The sequence below is a fragment of the Chelonia mydas genome, chromosome 1, assembly GCF_015237465.2.
Source record: "Chelonia mydas isolate rCheMyd1 chromosome 1, rCheMyd1.pri.v2, whole genome shotgun sequence".
In the NCBI taxonomy this organism is placed as follows: domain Eukaryota; kingdom Metazoa; phylum Chordata; order Testudines; family Cheloniidae; genus Chelonia; species Chelonia mydas.
Window position 1 is genome coordinate 192,956,668 of NC_057849.1, and position 26,682 is coordinate 192,983,349.

General features: G+C 40.9%; 2 protein-coding genes across 18 annotated transcripts in view; one reads left to right on the forward strand and one right to left on the reverse strand.

The window, feature by feature from the left end:
- Positions 1 to 1,121: 1,121 nt before the first annotated feature.
- On the reverse strand, positions 1,122 to 8,878 carry LOC102945643 (putative protein FAM172B). Of its 10 annotated transcripts, XM_043538586.1 has the most exons (5): positions 7,994 to 8,876; positions 7,519 to 7,685; positions 7,032 to 7,130; positions 6,356 to 6,421; positions 1,122 to 2,441 (listed from the first exon to the last, which is right to left on the reverse strand). In XM_043538586.1, exons 3-5 carry the CDS (start codon positions 7,035 to 7,037, stop codon positions 1,383 to 1,385), a joined length of 1,131 nt encoding a protein of 376 aa, XP_043394521.1. In that variant the 5' UTR covers positions 7,038 to 7,130; positions 7,519 to 7,685; positions 7,994 to 8,876; the 3' UTR covers positions 1,122 to 1,382. The 10 variants fall into 10 exon arrangements, with proteins under 10 accessions (XP_043394521.1, XP_037763891.1, XP_043394526.1 ...); XM_037907963.2 differs by lacking the exon at positions 7,519 to 7,685 and having other exon boundaries at positions 1,122 to 2,438; positions 7,994 to 8,878; XM_043538591.1 differs by lacking the exon at positions 7,032 to 7,130 and having other exon boundaries at positions 1,122 to 2,438; positions 7,994 to 8,877.
- The window catches only part of SENP7 (SUMO specific peptidase 7), a 70,522-nt gene continuing 52,623 nt past the window's right edge, over positions 8,784 to 26,682 (forward strand). For 4 of the 8 annotated variants that reach the window (XM_037908027.2, XM_037908035.2, XM_043538571.1 and 1 more), the window contains exons 1-4: positions 8,784 to 8,883; positions 12,722 to 12,774; positions 15,635 to 15,742; positions 19,980 to 20,077. In XM_037908027.2, the coding sequence (XP_037763955.1) occupies positions 12,733 to 12,774; positions 15,635 to 15,742; positions 19,980 to 20,077 (248 nt within the window). In that variant the 5' untranslated portion in view covers positions 8,784 to 8,883; positions 12,722 to 12,732. Of the gene's footprint in view, positions 8,884 to 9,045; positions 9,064 to 12,721; positions 12,775 to 15,634; positions 15,743 to 19,960; positions 20,078 to 24,140; positions 25,971 to 26,682 lie in introns of those variants that run through there. The other 4 variants (XM_043538572.1, XM_043538573.1, XM_037908053.2 and 1 more) reach the window with 4 other exon arrangements.

Here is a 26,682-nt window from a genome sequence, read left to right on the forward strand (position 1 = left end):
CAATTGACCGGTTTTTCATTTTTGTTTTAAAATAACCCTTCCATTTTGCATATTTCACCAATTACTGCCTTCCTACGTAAGTAAATAATTCTGTCCCTTATTGCTAGCAGCGGAGTGGGAATTCCTAGAAGCAGCAGCAGAGCATGGTTAAGTCTACCATTGAGCAAAAGGAAAGAGGGAAACTGTTACTCATTCTTCAGGCACAATCATATCCTCAAAAGATCCTGGCCAAAATGGAAACTGAGGCCACAACTAAACACTAACGTTCTGTCATCTTTTAAGGCTCAATCTTGCAAGGACTTGAGCATCCTTAACTCCCACTGATGCGAATGGGAGCCAAGAATAGCCATTTTATTTACATTTACTATACAAATAACTGGGGGTTATTTTACTTTCCAACATGCTGACATTCAATCAGTTTGCACAATCTGACTATGGAGGTGCAGAGAGCTCTTTCTCTTTAAGAAATACCAACCCCAATTTGAAATGAGACAGCCAAGGAAAGGGGAGAAATAGTAATATAATTTTTCATATATGGTCATTTTTTAATTACAGGTTGCTTTTTTATGCCAAGTTTGTATTTTATTTTTAATTCGTCCAGGTTACTACACTGCAATATTTCCACAGCAATCATTCAGTCTGAAAAGGAGTTAAATGAGGCCAAATTAATTACTAGATTAATCTCACTGGTTTCACTGGAGTAACACTGAGGATAAATTTGGTCCACAGTATATATGTTTAGACTATCTCATTTCTCTGACTGGAGGAAGGTGGTAGTGTATGGTTCAGAATCTTTAGATGACAGACTAGTGTCCAAAGGGAAGCAGTAGAAGACTGGAAAAAATATTGGAGAATATTTAAGGAACAGCTGGGCACTGCCAAGTGAGTGGATAGGCTAATGTTAGATTTGTAGGGTCTTTAGCATTAATTTCATATGTCAAATTGCCCTTTACAGTGAAATTTACAGATTTTTTGCTGACAAAATCTACTTAGCTCAGATATGCACAAATTTCACAACATAAGCTTCCAGAATCAACATAGGTAAACTCTGGCATACCTTCACACTGTTACTATGTACCATTTTAAAGTGCAGGAATAACAGAAGAGCTCAAGTTTAAAGCTCACATGAATTGTTTTTTTTGAAATTGCAAGAATTAGCTTCCAAAAAGAAAAGACCAAACTTTTCCAATGTTTGGTGATAACTTTATTTGTTCTGCCAATTAGTTTTTCAACAACAATAAAAATCAGAAACCCAATACCACCTTTATGGCCATAAATCACTCTGCAATGCAAGGAAACTAACATGGTAGCTTCAGTTTCAAGCTTCCACGGAGTGGTTTTAAAGAGGGAGAAGATTCCTGAAAAATACTTCAGCATTCTTTTTATGTATTGCCTCTCTTCTTATTTTTGCTGCTCCTTGTTACAATAGGAGAACGAGATAAAGCTACTGTCTTCCTAGCTTTCAGTGTGCTCTTCAGGTACTTGAAAATGGCCTGTAAGGTGGAGGATGGTGCTAACCTGTATTTTTCAGTCCCAGCAGAGACTGTAGGACAGTCCACTTTCACAAGGGAACCTGTGGGTCTGTCTAGAGGTTTACTGTTTGTTACCCATTCACGGCAATGTTTCTGTATCCATTCTTGCACTTGTGGATTATTTTTTGCCTGGTGTAACGTGTGGTGCATGGAGTCAATAAGGGCCACAGAATACACTTTATTCATCACTTCCCATGTTCTCTGCATGAGCAGATTGATGAAAACCAAGCCTCCGTAGCCATGGGCAATAAAGGCCACATTCTTGGCTGCGCTCTTTGAAATAAAATTATCCCAAATGTAAATGGTGTGCTCTTCGGGGCTGCTGCTGCACCTCTTTGGGATCCACCAGGAGGAATTTACAGTGGAAGATTCTTCCTTGGTAGATAAACTTAACCACTCATCTTCCATCTTCAGATCAATGAAATTGTCATTGGGATTTAAAACAATCACTCCTCCATAGCACTGAAGGGCTGTTTTAATGAATGGTATTTGAGTTCCATGATCCAGGCCCTCATGGATTATGGTCTTTAGCCCCCATTGACCAGCCCGAAAGACTCCATGGTCTTGTAGGAGCACAATTAGGCTTGAGGAACTAGTTAGTGCTTTCTCGTTGATGAAAAAGAAACTTCTGGGTTCATCTTCTGTAGCATCTGTTGGGATGTGGACTTTCTGAAGCTTGCAGACTCTTTCCAGGAGCTCATAAACATACTGTGTAATGAGATGCCCCAGAACTTGATAGCGTTTATGGTTCCTCTCAAGTGCATTTTTGTAATAATTAAAGACAAAGGGCTCATTGGTATCTAGATGCTTCAGTTCACCATTTTTGTTGAAGTCGTATTTCAGTTGCTCTGGACACTCTGAACTCTCTACTAGTTTCCTGAAGCTTAACTCCTGCTCCATTTGCAACTGCTACAAATAAAACAGATGATGCCCTTACAACTGTGGACTTGGTTTATTTGTTTAAACATCATTTCTCAGGCCACTGATTCTGAAATTGTGGCATATGGACTACACATGGAACACAGAACACTTGCTAGTCTTCAGCAAACTGACTACTCCCTGCCTTCTAATTGCTAAATCACATTAAAAGAGGCTAAAAACACAGTAAGTACTTTCTTAACTCTATTTTGCCGCAAACAATTGCTATAGCTGCCAAAAGGAGATTATAGGATCAAGAGCGGGAGACAAAGTAATTCACACAATCATGAACGGGAGGGGAGAAGGTCCACAAGAAAATCTGTCTTTTAAGATTCATTTGATTAATCTTTTAAGGTTAAAAAAAAATGAGAAACCTCTGTTTTAGGCTGTGTACTTTTATGATTGCCTTCTATTTTAACTGATCAAAATTGCAGCAGCAAGAGTTTGGTATACTTTTAGGCTTTGTGTACAGCTTAATGTTTTTAAGCTCGATATTGTTTCCCATTTTTCTGTCCGTCTCCTCTCCCCAACCCTTTAGTGTAGGTGGGAGAGTGCAAGCTAGCCCTTCATGCAGCTGCAATACTGCTTTGACAGGAGTTCGGTGTTAGTGGCAGGGAGAGCAGCTGGCAGAGAACTCCCATGATCATTGATAATTTCTTTTAGTGTTGTCTGTCTCTGTACACTAATTTGAAATTTGATAAATGGTTTGAATTAAGCCACAGTACTTGAATAAAACTGTGCATGGTGGATTGATTTAAATCAAAGTGAGAGGTTTTTAAGAACAGGTTAGACAAACGCCTGTCAAGATGCTCTAGATCAGTGGTACTCAGACTGAGGATCGCCAGCTGCAAGTGGCTCTTTAATGTATCTCCTGCCGCTCTTTGCAGCACATGATATTAAAACACTATATGATTTAATTATTAACCAATCAGGATGCTTTTACTATGTTATTTACCAATTGTAGTTGATAAAATAATAATACTTGGTAAGTCATTTTTCTGAGAGTGAGTGAGTTTGTGTGTGTGTATATATATATATATAATATATCTATAAAATGAAACAATGAATTCACACTACTGTGGCTCTTTTGGATAATGTTGATCGTTAATTTGGCTTCTGAACCACTGAAGTCTGAGTATCACTGGTCTCGGTATACTTGGTCCTGCGTCAACATGGAGGGATGGACTAGATGACCTCTTGAGGTCTCTTCCAGCACTACATTTCTATGATTCTATAAATCACAAATTTTAACTATGATTTAAATCAGCGAACAAAATACCTTGATTTAAATAATTGATTTTAATTTTGTTTAATTTTGTTTGCATTTGTATTTTTTAATTATTTTCCTGAAGAAAGGTTGATTCTCATTGATTGATGACCAGTAAAACATATTGATTTGCACATAATTATAGCCTTTACACAAAATTTGGTACTCCTTATTGCCAGTCAAATAGATTCACTATATCTGTACACATTTATTTAAGCAATTATATAGCTTAACATACATTTATTAAGAGTCTTAACTTCTCCATTTTTATTATATTTTAAAATGGTAAATTACATTTATTTGCTTGATTATAATTAATTTTTTACTTTTGATTTGTGTCAACCTGCAGTTGGAGGAAACTTGGAATTCAATTACAAATGCACAAAAATAGCATTTTAATTTTTTGTATTAAATAAAACTATCCTAAATATGCTGAATACATAAGGGGGAGAAAAATAAGTTTATCAAAACATGTTTTGCATTTAAAACTAACTGGTTTATTAAACAAATGAAGTATTAGCTACAGATGGTCACCTATGATTCTCCCAATCTGTGGGGAGGTCAGTGGAGAGAAGAGAATTAATGTGTATTTCAGGAAGGGAAGTACACAAGAACCACAGTATGTTGGATGTAGCACTGAAGTGAGGACAATTCATATGGGGGAGAGAATCTTTCATATAAGAAGAGCTGCATATATGGATGTCTGTTCCTCAAAGCAACACAGAGGGAGGTGGTTGAATGCAAATGTCAGAGTAAGAGACTACACAGAGTAACAGGTTTCAGAGTGGTAGCTGTGTTAGCCCGTATCAGCAAAAACAACAAGGAGTCCTTGTGGCACCTTAGACTAACAAATTTTTGTCCTCACCCACAACTATTTTAGATTTGGGGACAATTTATACCTTCAAGTCAGCGGGACAGCTATGGGTACCCGCATGGCCGCACAATATGCCAACATTTTTATGGCTGATTTAGAACAACGCTTCCTCAGCTCTCGTCCCCTTAGGCCCCTACTCTACTTGCCCTACATTGATGACATCTTCATCATCTGGATCCATGGGAAGGAGGCCCTTGAGGAATTCCACCATGATTTCTACAATTTCCATCCCACCATCAACCTCAGCCTGGACCAGTCCTCACAAGAGGTCCACTTCCTAGACACTACAGTGCTAATAAGCGATGGTCACATAAACAACACCCTATAACAGAAACCTACTGACCGCTATTCCTACCTACATGCCTCCAGCTTTCATCCAGACCACATTGCACGATCCATTGTCTACAACCAAGCTCTAAGATACAACTGCATATGCTCCAATCCCTCAGACAGAGACAAACACCTACAGGATCTCGATCAAGCATTCTTAAAACTACAACACCCACCTGGTGAAGTGAAGAAACAGATTGACGGAGACAGAAGGGTACCCAGAAGTCACCTACTACCAGACAGGCCCAACAAAGAAAGTAACAGAACGCCACTAGCCATCACCTACAGCCCCCAACTAAAACCTCTCCAGCACATCATCAAGGATCTACAACCTATCCTGAAGGATGATCCCTCACTCTCACAGACCTTGGGAGACAGGCCAGTCCTCGCTTACAACCACCCCCCCCCCCAACCTGAAGCAAATACTCACCAGCAACTACACACCACACAACAAAAACACCAACCCAGGAACCAAACCCTGCAACAAACCCGGTTCCAACTCTGTTCACATATCTATTCAAGGGACACCACCAGAGGACCTAACCACATCAGCCACACCATCAGCGGCTTGGTCACTTGCACATCTACCAATGTGATATATGCCATCATGTGCCAGCAATGCCCCTCTGCCATGTACATTGGCCAAACCGGACAGTCTCTATGCAAAACAATAAGTGCACACAAATCTGACATCAGGAATGATAACATTCAAAAACCAGTAGGAGAACACTTCAATTTCCCTGGTCACTCAATAACAGACCTAAAAATTGCAATTCTTCAACAAAAAAACTTCAAAAACAGACTGCAACGTGAAACGGCAGAACTGGAATTAATTTGCAAACTGGACCCCATCAAATTAGGCCTGAAGAAAGACTGGGAGTGGTTGGGACATTACAAAACCTAATTTCCCCCATACTAATTTCCCCCTACTGTTACTCACACCTTCTTGTCAACTGTTTGAAATGGGCCACTCTCATTACCACTACAAAAGTGATTTTTCCTCCCTTGGTATCCTACTGTTAATTGAATTGTCTCGTTAGACTGACCTCCCACTTGGTAAGGCAACTTCCATCTTTTCATGTGCTGTGTATTTATACCTGCTACTGTATTTTCCACTCCATGCATCTGATGAAGTGGGTTCTAGTCCACGAAAGCTTATGCCCTAATAAATTTGTTAGTTTGTAAGGTGCCACAAGGACTCCTCATTGTTTTTACACAGAGTAAGGTGATGACAGTCTGGAAAAAGGAAGAAGCTATTCACAAGCAGACTGCCATCCAACCAAAATATCCCCAAGATCATAGTCTAGTGGTACACAGCACCTCACCTCGCCTATTCCAGACTACATTATTATTCTTTAAATTTCCACAAAAAAAGAGAATATTTATACAATACCAATTTAAATCCTGTAAATGTAACTTGGAACATATACTTACATCCATGTTTACTTTCGGGCACTGGGAAGGGCTTCTGGTGATTTCATTCAGCTCTGTCTTGGGATTCTGTTTTTATGGATGAAACAGTGACATATTAATGTAAACGTAGCAAATTACTCTTTGTTGTTGTGGCTACACATCTCCACAAGCCCTCTACCCAAAAAATAAGTACAGGCAGGTGATAACTCTAAAGTTTTGAAGCAATTTACAATCGTTTATACCTAAGACTTTTTGATTAAAAGCAAATTATAAATTATAACCCTATTAGTTGGGAAGAGGGATTTTATTGCAGCAGTATCATTTCCAGATTTAAAAAGCAGTGACTTCAGATGGCTATTAGTGCAGTCTCACTATATTAACCCCTGGGTGCTAGAATTAAACTTTAAAATGGTGAAGCACTACAGTCTGTGCTGCATTGTTCCATAGATATAAATAACTAGGAATGCAGTATTCAGAGCTGTCAATCTGGTACCTTTTACAAATTCTAAATTCATGTCAAAATATATATTCAAATGAAAAATTAACTCTCCCCCTGCTGTACATAACATAAGTCTCAACTGTAAGGCCTGCTGGGCTGAGATTTTGTCGTCTTGTGTTTGCACAGCACCTAGCATGTTTGGAGCACTACTGAAAAAAAAAATACTGTATTTCATGAGGGTTTAAAATCCAAGTTTACCTCCATCTCAACAAGACCCACTTATCTCACCACTTCTTCTTGTAAATTTCGTTATCAGAAAAGCAAAATCTTGAATCAGAGGTTGGAGAAAACTTCACTCTTTTAAAGAAAAGAAACCTATGTTATTTCAAGCTTTCAACTTCACTAATTTGTTATGTACCTCCTCTGGGGGCTGTAAAAGGTGTCAGAAACTATTGTCAGATCATACATCTGTGGTTCAAAAGTCTGCAAGTTATGATCGAAAGTATCATTCTCAGACTTTGACTACTCCTTGACAGTGTCAAGATTAAAGCCCTTTTTACAATACTGAGCTGAGTTGCCAAGACTGGTTTTCAGCAAATACTTCCCCTGACCTGATACAAAAATGGTTAAAGTGCTACCGAAGAGAGGAAAAAACTATTTTCAATACCACATCAAAGGGTGCTTGTGACTTTTCTTTCTGAAACAGTACTGAAAACATTTCTATCTCATCTGTACTAACGCTTACGAAGTTCACAGCAGGAGCAATTGCTGAAAGCTATCACCAGAAATGCAATGTATTAGGTCCCAAACCTGCACACTGATCCATAAGAGGGAACACCTGTGTCTCCAAACAGCCCCAGTGATTTTAATAGGGCTCCACTCAGAAGCAGCCATCTACACTTACCCATCCTACTGGAGGATCAGATAAATAAGACTTTATAAATTCAAGTACAATTAAGATCTGATCCCAACCTCATTACAACCTCTCTTGAGCTTGACCAGGATCAGGGATTCAGTCTCAGTGTGGCAAGATGTGAGAAACGGTTATATATTTAGGTGTGTGTTTTCTTGATCAATTCCCCCTGTTGCTTCAATTCCCTATACTGGAGGACTTTTTCTTGGTACCACATGCCTCCTCAGCCCACATTTCAGTAAAATTAAATGAGAATTATTTGCTTTTATAGGGAAACGTGTATGAAAGTGGCAGGCCCAACTGTTACCCTTTAATTTGCTCTCTTTCCTCAGGTTAAGTGGGGTGTTTATTTCAGGGTTTTTTTTGGAAATCCAGTCAAAACAAGATTTCTATTTCTTTGGTGCGTTGGTAATATTGGGGATTAAAATGAAAAGAGGGTTAGATGCTGAGGTAAATAGGGTAGTTAATTGAAGGACACAGGAACAGAGTGTGGGGCCATTGGTGTGACACTGAAAGAAAGACCAGTGTGACAGGAGTAAAGCCAAGCTTGCCGGGGGGGAAACAATAATGGGGTACAGAAGCAGTGTCAGGAGGTGGTATTCAGTGGCGCTCCTGGGTGGTGTGAGAGGACTTGGGGCAAAGAGCAGGACCTGGTGGGGCCCCTGGGGGCTGAGAGAGGGCAGTATTTGGTGGGGCGATAGGGTGATGGGAGGAGGTGAAATCTGGTGGAGCTATGGTGTTGTGGGGAGCTGGGAGGAGACGGTATCTGGTGGGGCTGTGGGATTGTGGAGGGGGTCCGCCGGCGGGGAACAAGAGGTTGGTGGGGAGGTGGGAGGAGGGATTGTGGGGCTGTGGGGCAGTGAGAGAGCAGAGTCCGCTGGGGCTGGAGGGGAGTTTGGGGGTTATGTGGTGCGGGGTAGTTGGGGGCACTGGTTGGGGCAGCAGGATGGGGGTTTGTGGGGCGATGTTGCGGGGTCCCACAACCGAGGGCAGCGGGTCTCTGAGGACCCTGCGCGCACCTACACGGGAAGGGGAAGCAGCGGCGACGCCTGGGCCGCTGGGTGGGGGCGGTGCCCGGCGCCCCGGCCCGGAAGTAGCCGGGGAAGCTGCGCAGGCGCCGGCGGCGGGGAGCCGAGGGGACCCGGGGGCAGCTGCGGCGGCGGCGAGCGGAGCTGGGTGGCGGCGCGGCCCGCCCGGGTGAGCTGCGGCGGGGGGGACCCCGGACCCCGGTGGGGGGCGCGGGCAGCGCGGGGCCAGGCCAGGGGCTCTGCAGGCGCAGCACAGGCCCGGTCCTTCGCCCCCTGCCGCCCTTCCAGGGCCGCTCCCCCGGCTTTGGGCAGAGACGCGGTCCCTGGGGGGGCGGCGGGGCGGCAGCGGGTAAGAGCCCTGTGAGCCCCTCCCGCCCCCCCCCCAGCACCCCCGTTTGTCTTGCCCATGGCGGGGTTTAAAGCGCACCGTGGGGGGCGGGGGCTCTGGGGCTGGGCTGGAGGCGACCCCCGCCGGACAGGGGCTTTTCTGTGCCGCGGGGGGCACGGGGTGGGTGGGTTAGGCGCTTGCTTCTCAGCAGCAAAGCGACCGCCGTGTCTGCACTCCCCAGCTGCGATGCATCAACTACCCTCGCGCTGTCGGGCACGGGGCACAACCCGCCCAGTGTGGCCGCAGTGACACGCTATAAAGGTGCTGGGGGATGAGCCGGCCTGGTGTAAGGTGCTTTTATACCGGGATAACCGCATCTGTCCTGGGTGGGGCGTGATGCTAATAGGGGTGTGCTCGTTAAAAACCAAATCACACCTCTAAGGGACATTGCTATACTGGTGTAAGAGCCAGACCTCGGACTCTCATGGAATCTCTTGAATCCGGGAGGAAGAGCTCCGTGTGTGGTGGGAGCTGGCAACTCTGCTGAGCCGTTCTGTGATACTGAGCTACCATCCCTCCTGTCTGAGTGCCTCGCAAATGTGTGCATTCATCCTTGTGACACCCCTGTGAGAGAAGGAAGTTTTATTATTCCCATTTCACAGATGGGATTGGGGAGCCAGTGGAGGGTAGCGGGGAAAGGAAGGTCAGACAGATCTGATGAGCCAGGGTATGGGGGAAGAACTTGGGAGCGGCTGGGCAAAGAGACTGGGGCAGGACAACAATGAGACTGGATCAAGAGCCTGAGGAGGGAGACTGGGACTGGTAGCCAGGGGGTGGGAGAACATGGGTGGGGGAGGGGGATAAACCAAGGCCAGGTGGGAAGGAGAGAGACAGATCGGATAGGGAAGGGAACTGAGCTTGGCTGGACAAAGAGACTTTTGCTGGGACTATAAACTTGAGGACTGGAGAATGAAATTGCTTAGGTTTATTTCTGCCTGTAAATCCTCTCTTGAAGATTTTATGGTTCCTTTCTTAGCACTGGGCTCAGAGTGTAAATAGGCATCCTTTGTGAACCATACAATACTCAATTTACATATAGCCAGTCAGATAAACATCATTTACCTGAAAGAAACTTGTTTGTTACCTGGTGACAAGTCACAATTCTCAGGAACATAATTTTCAGTATATATACATAACTCCTTACATGTTATCCATACATACGTTTTGCAAGGATTATGACAACCAGTGTGACACAGGCTGTCAGTAGAGACCTTACATGATGCACATTGACAAACTAGTATGAAGATACTAGACCTTTATGTACCCCTGTGCCCTTAGACATTTGGCACCAGGAGGTCCCTGGGTCACAGTGATTTAATGGTTAAGACAGTTGAATGCTGCCCTGGGAAACTGGATTCTATCCCTGGCTCTGCCTAAGAGTTCTAATGTGATGCTGGGAAAGTCGCTGAAACCAAGCATTTCACAAGTACTCTTGAGGGCATTCTGCACCAAAAAATTAAAAATTCTGCCCACAGTATTTTAAAATTCTGCAAAATACCACAAATTTTATTTGTCAAATAAATGTGGAGGCTGCAATGTGGCATTAGGGAGCACAGGCTACTGGCTGCACAGAGGTGGGAGAGCACCCCCCCCCCCGGACTCAACGGTGAGGCTGCACACAACCCTGACACAGTGCAAGGACTGGGTCTGCCCCAGAAACACTCCAGTGCCCTTCTCCTCCATGCCAGGTGCACCAGGTGTGGGCGGGCAGGTTCAGCAAGGCAGGATCCAAGTGTGGAGAGGCTTAGTGTGGGCGGATCCAGGTGTGGGTTGAGAGGGTTCTGTGTGGGGCAGTCTGGGTGCGGGTGGCTCAGTGCAAGTTTGTGTGTAGACAAAGTCTCGTAGTAAGTCTGTGTGAGAATTGGAGTTTCAGTGCAGTGCCTTAACTACAAAGCTGTGCTGCTCCTATTAGTTCTCATTTCAGCAAGGTACATAAGCGTGTGCCTAACTTTAAGCATGTGTAGGCCCATTGTAGTCAATGGGAGTATTCGTGTTCTTAAATTTCGGCATGTATCTAAGTATCTTGCTGTTTTGGGGCTTTAGGCATGGGTTTTGCCAACATGTTCATGGTCTAATTCTTCAATTTGTGCACCAGCTCAATAAAACAAGCAAAAATACTTTTATAAGTGAGGAACTCAATACCATTTAAAAACATAAAAGTCTGTTTCACATATTGCCTTTCTAGTACTTTCCATCCCCCTAAGGGTATTAGATGCACTAATCTTTGCAGTCCCTCCCATTTTGTATGTGGAGCAACTGAGGTATACAGGTTAAGTGACTTTTCCCAAGGCCAAACGTAGATATCAGAGTGGGCATTAGAGTTTTGGAGCTACTAGTCTTATTTTTAGTCTACTAGGCCACACTGTCCTTGCAAGGAAAACATGAGCAACAATAACAACAATCAATTAGAAAATTCTTAGGTTGTAATACCCTTCTAAAAGGTGGAAAGATGGAATATGAAAGGTCTCAGTTGACTTAGGGTACAGTTAATTTATTAAGTAGAACTGGGGCTTAAATAAACTCACTCCTCATAGAGAGGAATTCAGACTATAGTTCTAGTGAGCAGAGTAGTTTCCCCATCAATTAGAACTGCCATTTGCCAGACAAACTTTCACATAAAAAAAAGTCAGTTAGATCAGGAAAATTTTTTGGGTGGGAGGCTTCATGCTGGATATGTGTCATTAAGATGTCATATAGGAGATGTGCAGAATACGTATAAAAGAATAATGTCCTGCTAAGTTCAGTGAGGTCTGACGCTATATTCTTCCCTGTGAGGAAAGAGATTTGTAGAAGTTCTTTCTGCCAGAAACTCTTGAGTTACAATCTTAGTTCTGTCACTCAGCTCCCTCATAGTCTTGGGTAGGTAGCTTTCTGTTCCTCATTTTCACAATCTGTAAAAAGGGGATAATTAGGACTCAAAGGCTTATGAAATCTCCTTCTCTGGCTGGAGGGTATAAAACAGGGAATGCCTTGCTGTCTGGGCCCAAATGCCGGTGAGAACTCCAGTTCCCAACGAGCTGCTAGAATTCCTGCTTGGACATGGTCCTTGGACCCTGCCTGAGTGGTGCTTTGTCTCTCGTATCGGCCTTGGTTAGTAGATGTCTAGAAAGGAGAAAGAGCTTTCTCTCTGTTAGCGGTCCCAGAGTTTCTTTCAGCATATAGATGTCTGCAATGATTAAGTGCAGTGCCTGTTTCTCCTGTTGCTCAAAGCAATTGCACGCAACAGCAGAATGATACACCTGATTTTGGTCAGTTTCAGAGCTGCAGAATAGCAACCATGAAAATAAAAGACTTGGAACTTGAGAAGGTTCTAAGCTGCGGCAGTGGTGAGCACTAAGGAAAACTGCACTGAATAAATTTACATTAGCAACTCTGAAGACTAGAAACTTGTATTTAATGAAATCTCAGGTTCTGGAGAAGCTATTATCATTGACTTTCCCTCCACCTAGTGGGCAGGGAAAGCTTTAAACTCATTAAAGGCAAATAGGTTATTTTAAGTCCTAGGAATGCTTTTACCTCCATCTGTCTCAAGGGTGTTGAGAAAATTAATTGGTTAATGTTTTTAAACTCTGAACAAGTAAAGTACAAATTACTAAGTTGATTTTGTATCTGTTTACAGTAGTGACAGTTATGGAAGGAAGTGGAAAAACTGCTGCATCAAGTAATCTGAAAGTAAGTTTTGTATTGTTTATAAGAAAATACTGCAGGCCTGGCATTATGTACTTGCAAAAATTCCAGAAACTGCAAATATACTCGTGAATCCTGCAAGCTTCACTTTATTGGGTTGCCATCCCCAGGGAGCCAATTTAGTCTAGTCATAGGATCATGTTCATATGCATAAATATATTTTGCTTAATGGAGGCATATTTGGGTAGGGTTAGGTGATGTATAGCCAAGTGTTAAGTTCAAGGCTAATATAGAAGTTACTACATAGGCAAAATAATTAAGTACAGATGAAAGTAATTTTTATTTTGTATTTAATCAGTACACTGTTTTGTATAAGGTCTTTAGACTACTCATGGCTTCTTTTTAGGGCTCGGTTCTATAACTGTTATGCAAAAGAACAGCTGTGTATTTCGAAGAATGGTCCACAAAGGTGCACCAGAAACTATCTGTTAGCCTTTATTCCTCCTTAAATTTCCATGTTACTACCACTGGCACAATTCAGCTGGTGGCAGCAACACTGGATACGCTGCTGAAGGCAAAGAACCTGTAGCAGTCAGCTTTTTAACCACCTTGTCTGGCTCTGGTCAGAGCAGGGCTAGGTAGTACAGTGGTTAAAAATTTAACTGCTGCTACCTCTTGTTCACATTAGCTTTCCCACTCTTGCTACCATAAGTGGCAAATTTTAAGGAAATAAGGCTAGTTAGACAAAGCTAAAATGAGTCTTCTCTAACGTATATATGCACATACCCAGATCCAATAAGCTTATGTCAGTGGGAGGCTGAAATGGGACTTAGAATTCTATTCCTGCTAAATAAAATATGTGATGATTTTAAACTTTGATTTCTCATTTGCCTTTTTCACGTTCATCTTGTCATAAGCGTAATTGTAAATATTTGGAGCTCACTTTTTTTTTTTTAAATGAGTGTGAGGATTGGAAAAGTGTCCTACTATGAGACTTGCAGGGTGGGAGAGTGAGGTAGAGGTTCATCTTAATATCCTGTGCCCTTTTTTATCCCTGTCCCCACTTTCTTTCCTTTTCTTCTTTCCTTCCTTTGAAGTTAGTCGTTAAAAAAAGTCCTTTCTCTCTGTTGCAGTGTTTTTTGTCATCTTTCGCTTTCCAGCTGCTCCCAAGCTTTGATCACACCAAACAGATGTAAAAATTTTAAATAAGATGATTACCAAATTATGGGGCAATCTTATAGAAACCTGCAGTCAAACATCACTCTGAATTTTTAAATCTGAATCTCTCTTTAGATCACTAATACCCAGAGGTAAAGAATTTTCAACTGTTATTAAAGCATGTGTACAAGTGTGGACTCTTCCTCAAAAAATATTTTCAAATGATGAACATCACATAATACTTCAGCACAAAAAAGTCAGAATAGTTTTTTTCCCCCCCCGTAATACTGGTTAACAAGGAAAGTATATAGAGCATAAATGACTGGATTACTGCAGGTGGATTAAGTTTGCCATCTTTAATTTGATGGTATTACCTTTGAAAACATATTCTTTATTGAGAGATCCTTTGGTTATCAAAAGCAGAGTCTGATGGAGTGTGACAGTGCACAACAGACATTTGACTAGTCAAAATACAGCTACACAAGTTCAGAGACCAGGTTTTGATTCTCTACACAGCCAGAAAGTAGAAAGAAATAGGAGTGGAAAGTAACTGAGCCTCCTCGTATTAAGACTATTCTATAGATATACAGAGCAAAAGGACTGAATTTACAGAAGTCTGCGAACAGCTCCATAGGAAAAAGCTTGGATTTGCATTGATTTTTCCCAGCAATCCGGAATATATATCAAGTGGGTCAAACATCACACTTTCTTTACTCCAGGAGAAGCACAAAAATTGCTGAAATCAGTCCCAAAACCAAAGACACATGACCAAGAAGAAATGGGAACGGATTAAAATTCAATTTAATCAAGAGTTCTCCCAAGTCTCAAAGGGAAATGTTAATGATATAGTAAGATATGGGCAATATGTTGCTACTTATTGTTATACATAGCAAGACAGTGTAATTGTAATGTCTTCTCGTTAATGACCCAAAATTTCAAGTCTTTTCCCGTTAAAAACAAACAAAAGATGGGTTAAAATAATCTGATTGAAAAGGATACTCGTTTCCTGTCAAAACATGCACATAAGGATTTAATTGATCAGTTTTTGTTTTGAACTTCTGATGTCTATTGAGACCTGTGTTATTTCCTAAGTGATGTTTTTAAAACATAAGATAAGGAAATTGACACAATGTTTTCATTATGTTAAGGCTGGGAATGCTAACACATGCTAGCATGTGTTCCATGCATCCTTTTTGATATGTAAATGTTGGTTGTCAACTCAGAAATATTGTTTTGGGGTTTAATTGTTCTTGAGAGGGGATTTTTAAAACTTTTTCTTTTGAGAAAATGTAGGCTGATTTATTTGAAAGTTCTGTTCTTTCTGTTTTCTCTTTATCTTTCCGTGAAACTAGCATGCTAAGATTAGAATTTGATGTAAGTGAATCAGAAAAGTACGGAGGAAGTTACAAGTGGAAGGTGGATCTATTTTTATCCTTAAGGCACATGCATGGGGTAGTTAATGAACTTAATTTAGGATTTTTTTTGTCTCCACCTCCCCTCCCCAGTTTATTGAGATTTAAAATTAATTTTCCAGTGCCCAATGTGATAAGAAAGACAAACCAGGAATAGGGAATCATAAATACAACCTTCAAATTCAAGTACAGTCGGTATTTCTCTTTTTCCATGTTCTTAACTTGGCCTGAGGGGTGAGAAGGGTGAGAATACATAAGTTCACAGCGCTAGGGGAGAGCTGAATCATTTAATTTTAACAGATAATTAATGTAAAAGCAACATTCTCTACTTCCAGTTTCGCATACCAAAGAAGAAACCAAACACAAAGTCAGAGGATGTCCATGTTCAGTCTCCTTTGTCAAGGCTCACAGACTCCCACCAATGGGACTGCCCTTTACAAGAGGTAAATAGAAGCTACTTAAAATGTGTTTTGTTTGAAATTTTTCAAAATGAAATGTCAGGAACACATTATACATTTCTTGTTTGTTCTGAAATTGAGCGCTCTCTTCCATCTATCGAAACGAGGTCACAACTGCAGGAGCGTGGGTTGGGCTGTCATTGACTTGACAGGGGCTCAGATCTATGCCCATACATACGGTTGCAGTATGAGGACCTGATTGCAATATTGCCAGCCTCACATGTTCAAAAATCATGAGCCTTGCCTGAAACCGCTCCTTCCCCTGTGAGATTATCTTAAAGATAATGAATTTTTAAAAAAATATGCATTTGGGGTTAATTTTGTCTTCTGGTTTCTGAGTTTTCAGGTTAAACTGATGTCATGTTGTGAAGCTTTTCTCTGCAACCATTTGGGTTAGAAACTTACTTTAAAATAAAAAATAAAAAATTGAAAACTGACATTCTGGACTCCCTGAGATGGGACTTAAAGAAAAACATGAAATATTGGGAGCCTTGAGATAAAATTGTGAGAGTTGGCAACATTGTAATTTGATGTTAAGACTCATACGTGCCTAGATAGTCCTCTTTTGCTGAAAAGATACATTATTAAAGACTGTCTTAATCTTCTCAGTCATTTGTAGAAACACATAATTACGAAGTAATTTACTTTCAAAATTAATTAAATGAGATATAAAGATGCTCCATGTCATGAGTGTGTTGTGGTGCTATTAAGTAGTATTTCAACTCAGCACTGAAACTTTGTTTCTGATCATGCCCACAGTATGCTAGCTGCTGTGCAAACAGAAATGATGGCACAGGGTCTGCCCCAAAGAGCTTAGGATGAAGCTTTCAGAAGAACATAAAGGACTTCTGAGCACAAGTCCCATTGAAATTCACTGCTCCTGAATCCCTTAGGTGCTTGTAAAAAAAACTGCCCTTTACACTCTTAAAGACAACACAGATGGAGGGGAAGGCACAGGGGAACATACAGTTTAGGTAGTCAGGTGGTGATTGTCTATTCCCTAACAAAGTATTCTAATTTGTTTTTGTTTTTTTGGTTTGGTGAAAAATACAGATTCTCTTCAAGTGACCTACAATCTTGTAGAATCAGCTGCTTAGTTTTTTATAAGCTTCATGTCAGAAGAGTATGTTCAGGAAGGATTTGTCTATGAAGAGGGTGGTGGTCTGCGAACCAGGTCTGGAAGGATGTTTTTTAGCCCACTTGCTGAATGTATAAAGTGGGGAATAATAAACCAAACCTTCTTCTAATTGCTAACATGTTTATCTATGTAGCAGTTAAAAATAAATCTTGAAGAGCTTCTCCTCCCTCTTCGATCTGTGTTCCTGTTTGTAACTGGGATCAGAGTGCTTGGAAGCAACAGGTTTTCCACTCGTAAACTGCCTTGTCACTCTGTGGTACATTCTTATGAGCGTCCTTGGCTCCTTGAGCTCTGTACTTACCATGTAATTTTGAGTGCAACTGAGTCTGAAGTTGAAGTATATATACACTTATGGACTAATTTTTAAACATCACTGATCTGTCAGCTTCTTGTTCTTGTATGTATTTACGGTTTCTGGATCCCCATTATCTTCAGCTCTGTTGCTGTAGGCATAACCTCTGCATTTAGTTGCTCCTAGGTTTTGACATCCTTGTTACCCTGTGCATAACACCATTCAGTACTTTTCTCTGGGAGTTTCAGCACTGCTCAGAAGCTAGGTATAAGGCATGTGGTTCTCTCCAGTTATCTCCCTCTCTCATGGCTCCACTTCCCAATACCCTCACAGTTATTGTGGGAAGTAGCTGTAGCAGGACGTGCTCTCTCATTGCAATTTGGGTGTTGGATTATCTCCTCCGTGATGTCCATCTAGCTCCACGTTTAAGAAACCCCTCAGCTTCTAATCTGGACAGCTCTTAGCTTTCTGCAGCTTCCCCATGCTCCTTTCAGCCTATACATCTGGGGCCTTGCAGTCACTTGGGTGTTTGTGCCCTTTAATAATAACACTGTTTAACCTTAAGGGAGTGCAATACAGAAGATTACTTCAAAGTGTTTTACAAAGCTGAATAAATATAAACCCCATTCTACAGATAGAAACTGAGACCCATTTCTAAAATGGCTTGGCCAAGGTCATACGTCAGGTCACAGTGCGGGAGCTGGGAATAGAACTCAAGTCTCTTGACCTTCGGTCCAGTGCTCCCATCCACTGGATCATGCTAAAGCACGTGATTGTCAACTCAGAAATATTGTTTTGGGGTTTAATTGTTCCTGAGAGGGGATTTTTGAGAGTGTATCTGGGAGGCTGTATGACTACCATATTTTGCATTCTTAGTCATCAACTGAGTTGAACCTTAAGTTATATTAAGACTTAAGTCAGAAGCATGTCAGCTGTGGTAGCCAGCATCAGCTCTCTTCCTGCTAGGGAGGTTGGCAGATCAGTTCCCTACACTTTAAGAAAATAAATTGCTTGGACTGAGTGTCCTTTAAAATAATTTAAGTTTGGCTTCTTGCTGTTACAGCATCTGTTTCCACCTGCCTCATTTCTTACCTGCTACTTATTTACTGAGGGCCCTATATTTTAAGTCCTTTATTTGTGTTTGGCCCCTTCTGATCTCTCAGGGTTTTTTTTTGCTTGTTTCTTATTTTTATTTTTTAAACTCAGCTCTCGTGATTAAACAGGTTTATGTTTCATCTGCATGTAGAAGCCAATATCCATCTTGGAGATGTACTTCATAGTGTTGCCTGCTAGTTTTCTTCCTTATTGTGTGAAGAGATATCATCCTTGAAGCTTTCAGTGGAATTCCGTTAGACAGATCTGTACTACACTGGCAACAAATAATGTCCCATTATTCCCTGATGGTGGTAGCGACAGAGTTACCTGCTCTGGTTGGCAGAGCCAGCCTTTCTGTTTTTGGGTGGGCATGCAGAACAATTTTTTGCCACCAGCCTTTCTCAGTTTTGGGGACAGTCCACCACAATCCACAACACTATGCATAAGGCAAGCCCTCAAGATTTTGGAGTGGGGGTGGATACTTTCTTTGGGGCACAACCCAAACTTAGTTGATTCATTAGAGAGAGAGAGAAATCTTCAGATTTCCCTTGGTCTCCTCATCCAAGCCTTCTACTGCAGAAGTGAGCAAGGCCCAGTTTGCTTGTGTGCTTTCTACCGTGTTGATCCATTGGCATCAATTTTTATGTTTCGGTCTCTCTCTGAAAGCTGATATATGCTGCTTTATGTCTTCATCTCTCCCAAAAATGGAGGGGACAGGAAGGACATAAAGGCTGTCTCTGGCTTTGAAGAACTCATTGTGTTTCTATAGTTTCTCGTTACTAATTACTGGTCAAAAAGGCACTGATGATTTAGGACATTAGTAACAATTGTGTCTCACCGCTGTGTTGTGAAACAGGGCTCTGCCATGCCACCCATCATGGAGGCAGTGTAACAGTTTTCGTTTTTGACATTACAGAGCATTCAGATCCCTGTCTTGCATAGAAGCATGAATCCTAAAGTGGAGATCAGTGATACTCAGACTTCAGTGGTTCAGGAGCCAATTTAGTGATCAGCATTACCGAAAAGAGCCACAGTAGTTTGAATGACAGGGAAATTTTTAGTTTTTATATATAGTATTCTCAGAGCAAATAAGTTAATAACTTGGTGAAAGTTGATAACTTAATTGGTTAATTGCATAGTAAAAAGCATCCTGATTGGTTAATAACTTAGATTGGTTAGTAATTAAATCACACAGTGTTTTAATATCATGTGCTGCAAAGAGCAGCACGAGACACATTAAAGAGTCACTTGCGGCTTGAAGGCTGCAGTCTGAGTATCACTGGCAACATCAAATTAAGTCACTTCTTAAGGGAATTAAGCTAGGCAGGTGCCTTACTGGATCATGATAAATATTGAACAAACCCACTACAAAAGCACATGTGGTCTTTTCTTAAGTAAAAGTTCACAATCTGGTTGTCCTGCACAAATAGTCAAATTTCTTAGGGAAAGGGCAGATTTGAGACTTAGTTGGTGGTATTCATAAAAATGCTGGAAATCATACTGATTTCAATACTTTATATTCTTTGAACTGAATGTCTAGTTTTCTTTGCTGCTGGTCTTTTACACTATGTAAGCAGTCATGTTGTTTCAAGCTCTGTCCTCCTCACTCTTCCACCTATCCTTACCTCTTCCCCATACATTAACCGTCATTTAATTTTTAAAACGTCTTCATTATTAGACCTTTTTTTAAATTCCAGTGGAAATTAAGGACAAGAAATCAAGAGCCTTATCCAAAGTGGAAAAAACAAAGGGACTTTGACAGACCCAGCTTCATTGACGAAGGATCAACAATTGGGTAAGATGTCTCATATCAAAACTAGCTCATTTTACAGTATAGTGTTTTACCTATTCTGAGTGTTATAAACCTTTCTTGAAGACAGGTATCCTTATTTTCCACACAATTATTATGGCCATACAAATGCTACTTTCATAGCTGTTTAGAAAGCCCAAATTGAGATTAATGGCTAGAATGTGTTTATATAGTAATCGTATAGTATTACAAGTAAGGCTGTCGATTAATTGTAATTAACTCACGCAATTAACTCAAAAAAATGAATCGCGATTAAAAAAAAGAATCGCAATTAATCGCACTGTTAAACAATAGGATACCAACTGAAATTTATTAAATATTTTTTGATGTTTTTCTAAATTTTCAAGTACATTGATTTCAATTACAACACAGAATACAAATTGTACAGTGCTCACTTTATATTATTTTTTATTACAAATATTTGCCATGTAAAAATGATAAGAGATAGTATTTGTCAGTTCACCTTATACAAGTACTGTAGTGCAATCTCTTTATTGTGAAGGTGTAACTTATAAATGTAGATTTTTTTTTTTTTGTTCCATAACTGCACTCAAAAAGAAAACCGAGTAAAACTTTAGAGCCTACAATTCCACTAAATCCTACTTCTTGTTCAGCCAATCTCTAGGACAAACAAGTTTGTTTACATTTACGGGAGATATTGCTGCCTGCTTCTTATTTACAATGTCATCTGAAAGTAAGAACAGGCATTCACATGGCACTGTTGTAGCCAGTGTTGCAAGATACTTACATGCCAGATATGCTATGCATTTATATGCTCCTTCATGCTTCGGCCACTATTCCAGAGGACATGCTCCCATGCTGATGATGCTCGTTTAAAAAAAAAAAAAATGCATTAATTATATTTGTGACTGAACTCCTTGGGGGAGAATTGTATGTCTCCTGTTTTGTTTTAACGGCATTCTGCCGTATATTTCATGTTATAGCAGTCTCAGATGATGAACCAGCACATGTTTGTTTTAAGAACTCTTTCACAGCAGATTTGACAAAATGCAAGGTACTAATGTGAGATTTCTAAAGATAGCTGCAGTACTCGACCCAAGGTTTAAGAATCTGAAGTGCTGTCCAAAATCTGAGAGGGCTGAGGTGTGGAGCATGCTTTCAGAAGTCTTAAAAGAGCAACACTCACATGCGGAAACTACACTACCTGAACCACTAAAAAAGAAAATCAGCCTTCTGCTGGTGGCATCTGACTCATGATGATGAAAATGAACATGTGTCGGTCTGCTCTGCTTTGGATCGTTATTGAGCAGACCCCGTCATCAGCATTGACACATGTCCTCTGGAATGGTGGTTAAAGCATGAAGGGACATATGAATCATTAACGCATTTGGCATGTAAATATCTTGCGACGGCAGCTACAACAGTGCCATGCGAACGCGTGTTCTCACTTTCAGGTGACGTGAACAAGAAGTGGGCAGCATTATCTCCTGCATATTTTAACCAAACTTGTTTGTCTGAGCGATTGGCCGAAGTAGGATTGAGTGGACTTGTAGGATCTAAAGTTTTATGTTGTTTGTTTTTGAATGCTGTTATTTTTTATAAATTCAGCTTTCATGATAAAGAGATTGCACTACAGTACTTGTATTGCGTGAATTGAAAAATGCTATTTCTTTTGTTTTTTATGGTGCAAATATTTGTAATAAACAAATATAAAGTGAGCACTGTACACATGGTATTTTGTGGTGTAATTAAATCAATTTATTTGAAAATGTAGAAAACATCCAAAAATATTTAAATAAATGGTATTCTGTTATTGTTTAACAGCGCGATTAATTGCAATTAATTTTTTAATTGCTTAACAGCCCTAATTACAAGCTTTACTTTGTTGTAAGATTTCTCACAAGGTTGGTTGGCAGCATCAAACTAGGAATACAAATCTAACAGGTAATTGAGGCCTTGTCTACACTATGGGGGTAAGTCAACCTAAGTTGTAGCTGGAGTCAGTGTAGCTTAGGTTGACGTACTGCAGTGTCACCACTGTGCTGTGTGAATGGGGGAGAGTCTCCTGTCTTACCTTACTCTTCTCATTCCGGTGGACTTCCGGAGTCAACTGAAGAGCGCTCTGCAGTTGATTTAGCAGGTCTTCACTAGACCCGCTAAATCAACCCCCACTGCACTGATTGCATCAGCGTAGATCCCAGGTAAGTGTATACATGGCCTAAGTCAGTAAGATCTATGGCCTGTGTTATGCAGGAGGTTAGACTAGATGATCAACTGGTTCTTTCTGGCTTTATCATCTGTGAATCTGTGCCAGTTAAATTATTTGAGATCCTTAGAAGAAGACTGTTATTCTTTAAGTACAAATTATTATTTCAGCACTTGCTGCTCTTCTGGGTTTTTTTTTTCCCCAAATCAGTTTCCAGATTACCTTTCAAATATATACATCACTATGGGATCTCTGAAAGATCATAAATAAGTTGGTTTTGTCAGCTGGCAAAGGAAAACAAAGCCAACCAACATGATTAGCAGTACGTACTGAGAAGTTAGATACAAGCATGTTGTCAGACCTCTTAAGTGAGTGAATGTGTGAGGTGGTGTGATTTACAGAATCTTTGTACTGATGACCTTTTTTGTCATTGGTATTTTTTGGCTTGCCTCAGAGGTTAGTCGTGAATTGTATAGAAAACATCTACTCTGTAGCAACTGGATAGTTATGTATGTTAAAGAACATGTTTGAGAAATCACATGCGGAAGCAATAAGAGTATTTGACAAAGCTAAATGTTAAGAGTTCTTAATTTCTGTCACGAGGACTGAATCTAAGTATTTTGATTTCATGGTGCAGTTAAATCTACATAATTTAAACAATTAGATAATTACAGTTGTTTCTAGTTTGTGAATTGCAGAATTAGGATAATTCTCTATCTCATGGTTGGTATTTAGAATAAACTCATTTATGAAGTGGTTTCTTGGAAGGAAAAGATTCTAGAAGTGCAAACTTTTGAAGGAGAAGCTACAGTTTAAGAAAATGCTTAATGTAAAGGATGTCAGATGATTCTGCACCTTGTACTCAATGTGTAAGTGACCACAAAGGTTTCTTTGGTGATCAGTTAGCCCTGCATTTATGTACAGAAACTCCTCACTTAACGTTGTAGTTATGTTCCTGAAAAATGCTACTTTAAGCGAAACGATGTTAAGCGAATCCAATTTCCCCATGAGAATTAATGTAAATGGGGGAGGTTAGGTTCCAGTGATATTTTTTTCGCGAGACAAAAGACATCTCATATATATACACCCCCCCCACACACACACACACAGTGTTTAAAACTTATAAACCATTTAATACTGTACACAGCAATGATGATTGTGAAGCTTGGTTGAGGTGGTGGAGTCAGAGGGTGCGATATTTCCCAGGGAATGCCTTACTGCTAAATGTTGAACTGGCACTGGGCTGAGCCTTCAAGGGTTAACACATTGTTAATGTAGCCTCACACTCTACAAGGCAGCACGAATGGAGGGAGGGGAGACAGACAGAGACACACACCTTGTGTGAGAGAGAGAGAGATGCACATTGCCCTTTAAGTGACCCTACTCTAAGTACATTGCCTTTTTAAGTAGATCAGCAAGTTGAGACAGCAGCTGCTGCCAGCAAGCTCCCTCCATCCTGAACCTTGTCCCCCTTGCCCCCGCCCTCCATTCCACCCCGCTCTGTGAAGATGGGGGTCAGGAGCAGAGGGAGGGGGACACCCTGACATTAGCACCCCTCTTCCCTCCCCCCTTGCACAGCAAGCAGGAGGCTCTGGGGAGCAGCTCCAGGGCAGAGGGCAGGAGCAGCACATGGCAGTGGGGAGAGGGACAGCTGAACTTCCCGGCAAGCCCCCACCCACTAGCTCCAACGGGCTGCTCTTCCTGCAAGCAGTGGACAAAGCAGGTGGCTGCCAAACAACGTTATAAAGGAGCATTGCACAACTTTAAACGAGCATGTTCTCTAATTGATCAGCAACAAAACAGCATTAACCGGGACGACTTTAAGTGAGGAGTTACAGTATTGAATGCTGCAAACTGTTGGAGGTAAGAGGTATGCTTAACAGAAATTCTGATTTAACCTTCCTGCTTCTCCAAAGGCATAAATATCTGCTCTGGCTTTGATGCCCCAGAATGCATCCTTCTTTAACACTAGATACAAGGGAGCAACTGGCAGGCAATGAAGCTTTTCTATTCCCCCCCAGCCAACTTAAAAACTGGAGTTATTGTAACCCTTGTGTTGTTACTCGGTATTCCAGTGGGGATTACTTGCTTCTCTCTGTGATGCCAGATAACATTATTGAGATGTTGCAGGAGACCTTGAACTGGCCTTTGTGACTTTGGGAAACTTAAAGAAAATAGATACATTTGGAATCCATTACACAAATCACTTTCACTTGATATTTGAAGTAGAGGTGCATAGTCGTAGAGTTAAATACTTTCCCAAAAAGACACCCTAATGTAAGAGTGGATTAGTAATATAGTGGGGCATCAAATGTTCAGAAGTTAATTTATGCTTTTCCAGAATTTTTTTTTAAGGCAGAGTTTGTACGGAAAATTGAGATGTTGAGAACAAAATTAATCAAGGGATACAATAAGAAATTCTTTAATTGCATATTTACCAGTGCTAGGAGGCTGGGTAATAAATGAGAGAAATTGCGTATTTAAGAGTATAATCTTGACCTAATTGATGGTATATAAACGTGTTAGGAAGATTCTTGTAGTTGAAATGTTAAAATAAAAGGAATTTAGGAAGGAAGAAGTGGGCAAAAGAGGAGGCGGAATAGCACTCCATGTCAAAAATGGTTTTATCTATTTCCTGAGTGACACATCAGACCTCCAGCATGCTGGCAATACTAACATGTCCTTGGACTTTTAAAAAATTATAGAGGACAATTTCCTAACTCAACAAGTTGCTTCAACCCATGGGAATTCTGTATTAGACTTCATCCTGACAGACAGACATTGATCGTAGAACTGGTGGTTGCTTAGTGATACAAGTGTTTTATGACTTAATTACATTTGTTGTGTGCAAACAGAATAAAGTCTAAGGTAGTAGTATATATTTAGTTCTTTAAAGGGCCAGTTTCATAAAGCTGATAACAATTATGGGCCAAATCAGCTGAAGAAAGAATTTAGATAGAAAGTTGTACATGTCAATTGGGAACTGTTTAACATGCCCAAAATGCCATAATTGAGAAGAAGGCTATAAAAAACAAAAAAAAAAAAACCCACCAAAAAAACAACCTGGCTTAAAGGAAAAGTTTGGGACAGTTTCCCACCCTGGTCGGCGAGGGGGGGGTAAAGAGCGCCTATGGGCTCAGTTACCCCTGACCTGGCGCACCTGGCCTGTTGCACATGGTCCTTAAAAGGGAGGACCAAGCCCAGCCAAGTATGGGACTCAGAGGGAAGTGGAGCAAAAGAACAGAGGTCCCTAGCCCCACAGAACAGAGTCTGCTTACCCAGAAAGCTGCTAAAAATCCTCTGCTGCTTGGATCCTCTGGAGGGGTAAAGAGACAGACTTAACTTTTTATTTTCTTTCCCTTTCCCTTTCCCTTGTTCTATTTCGAGCCCAGGAAGCTCAGCCTGGGCTGCTCACATACCCAAGAAGATAGCAACCCAGCCTCTTTCAGATAAACTATTTGCTTTTTTCTTTGCGAGGAACAGCAGGGTAAGCTCAGACTGTTGTGTAGGTTGCAGGATTATTTTGTTTGCCTTTTCCTTTTTTTTTGGAGTGCGGTTATACGCAGAAGGTGGGGAGCTGTCTCGCCAAGATTTACAGCTGGGAGACTGCATCCTTCATGCCAAACCGGTGCTACAGTGACATCTACAGCCAGAGAGGGATGTCTGGGATGAGAGAGATACCCACCCTCACCCCATGGGGGAGCCCTTGAGGTACAACCCATGACGGGAAGAGAAAGCAGATTTTACATAAAACAAATGGAAGAAAGGGGAAGTTGATAGCAATGAATATAAATTAGAAGCTAGAAATGTAGAAATTTGATAAGGGAAGTAACAGGACACAAGGAGAAAGCTATGGCTAGCAGAGTTAAGGATAGTAAGTAGTTTTTGAAGTATATTAGGAACAAAAGGAATCTTAACAATGGTAGAGGTCCATGCTTATATGGAAATGGCAGAATTGTCAAGAATTATGCAGAAAAGGCAGAAGTGTTCAATAAATATTTCTGTATTGTATTTGGGGGAAAAAAGCCAGAAAATGTATTCCCTGTCTTACGATGATAATGAAATGCTTTACATTCCAGTAGTAACTCAGGAGGCTGTTAAAGAGCAGCTACTAAAGTTAAACATTTTAAAATCAGCAAATCCAGATAACGTGCATCCAAATTTTTTAAAAGCTGAGCTTTTGGGGCTGTTAATGTTGATTTTTCAGTAAGTCTTGGAACACTGGTGAAATTCCAGAAGACTAGAAGAAAGCTAATATTGTGCCAATGTTTAAAAAGGGTAAGCGGAATGACCTGGGTAATTATAAGCTTGTCAGCCTGACATCAATCCAAGGCAAAATAATGGAATGTTGATGTGGGACCTGATTAATAAAGAATTCAGGAGGGTAATTATAAATACCAATTACCATGGATTTGTGGGAAAT

Bases quoted from the DNA above. Each gene is read 5' to 3' on its own strand.
- LOC102945643 (XM_037907945.2), bottom strand. The intron at 2,442-6,355 runs GTAAGTATATGT...TTTTATTTGTAG, and splicing joins GCCCGAAAGTAAACATGGAT to CAGTTGCAAATGGAGCAGGA.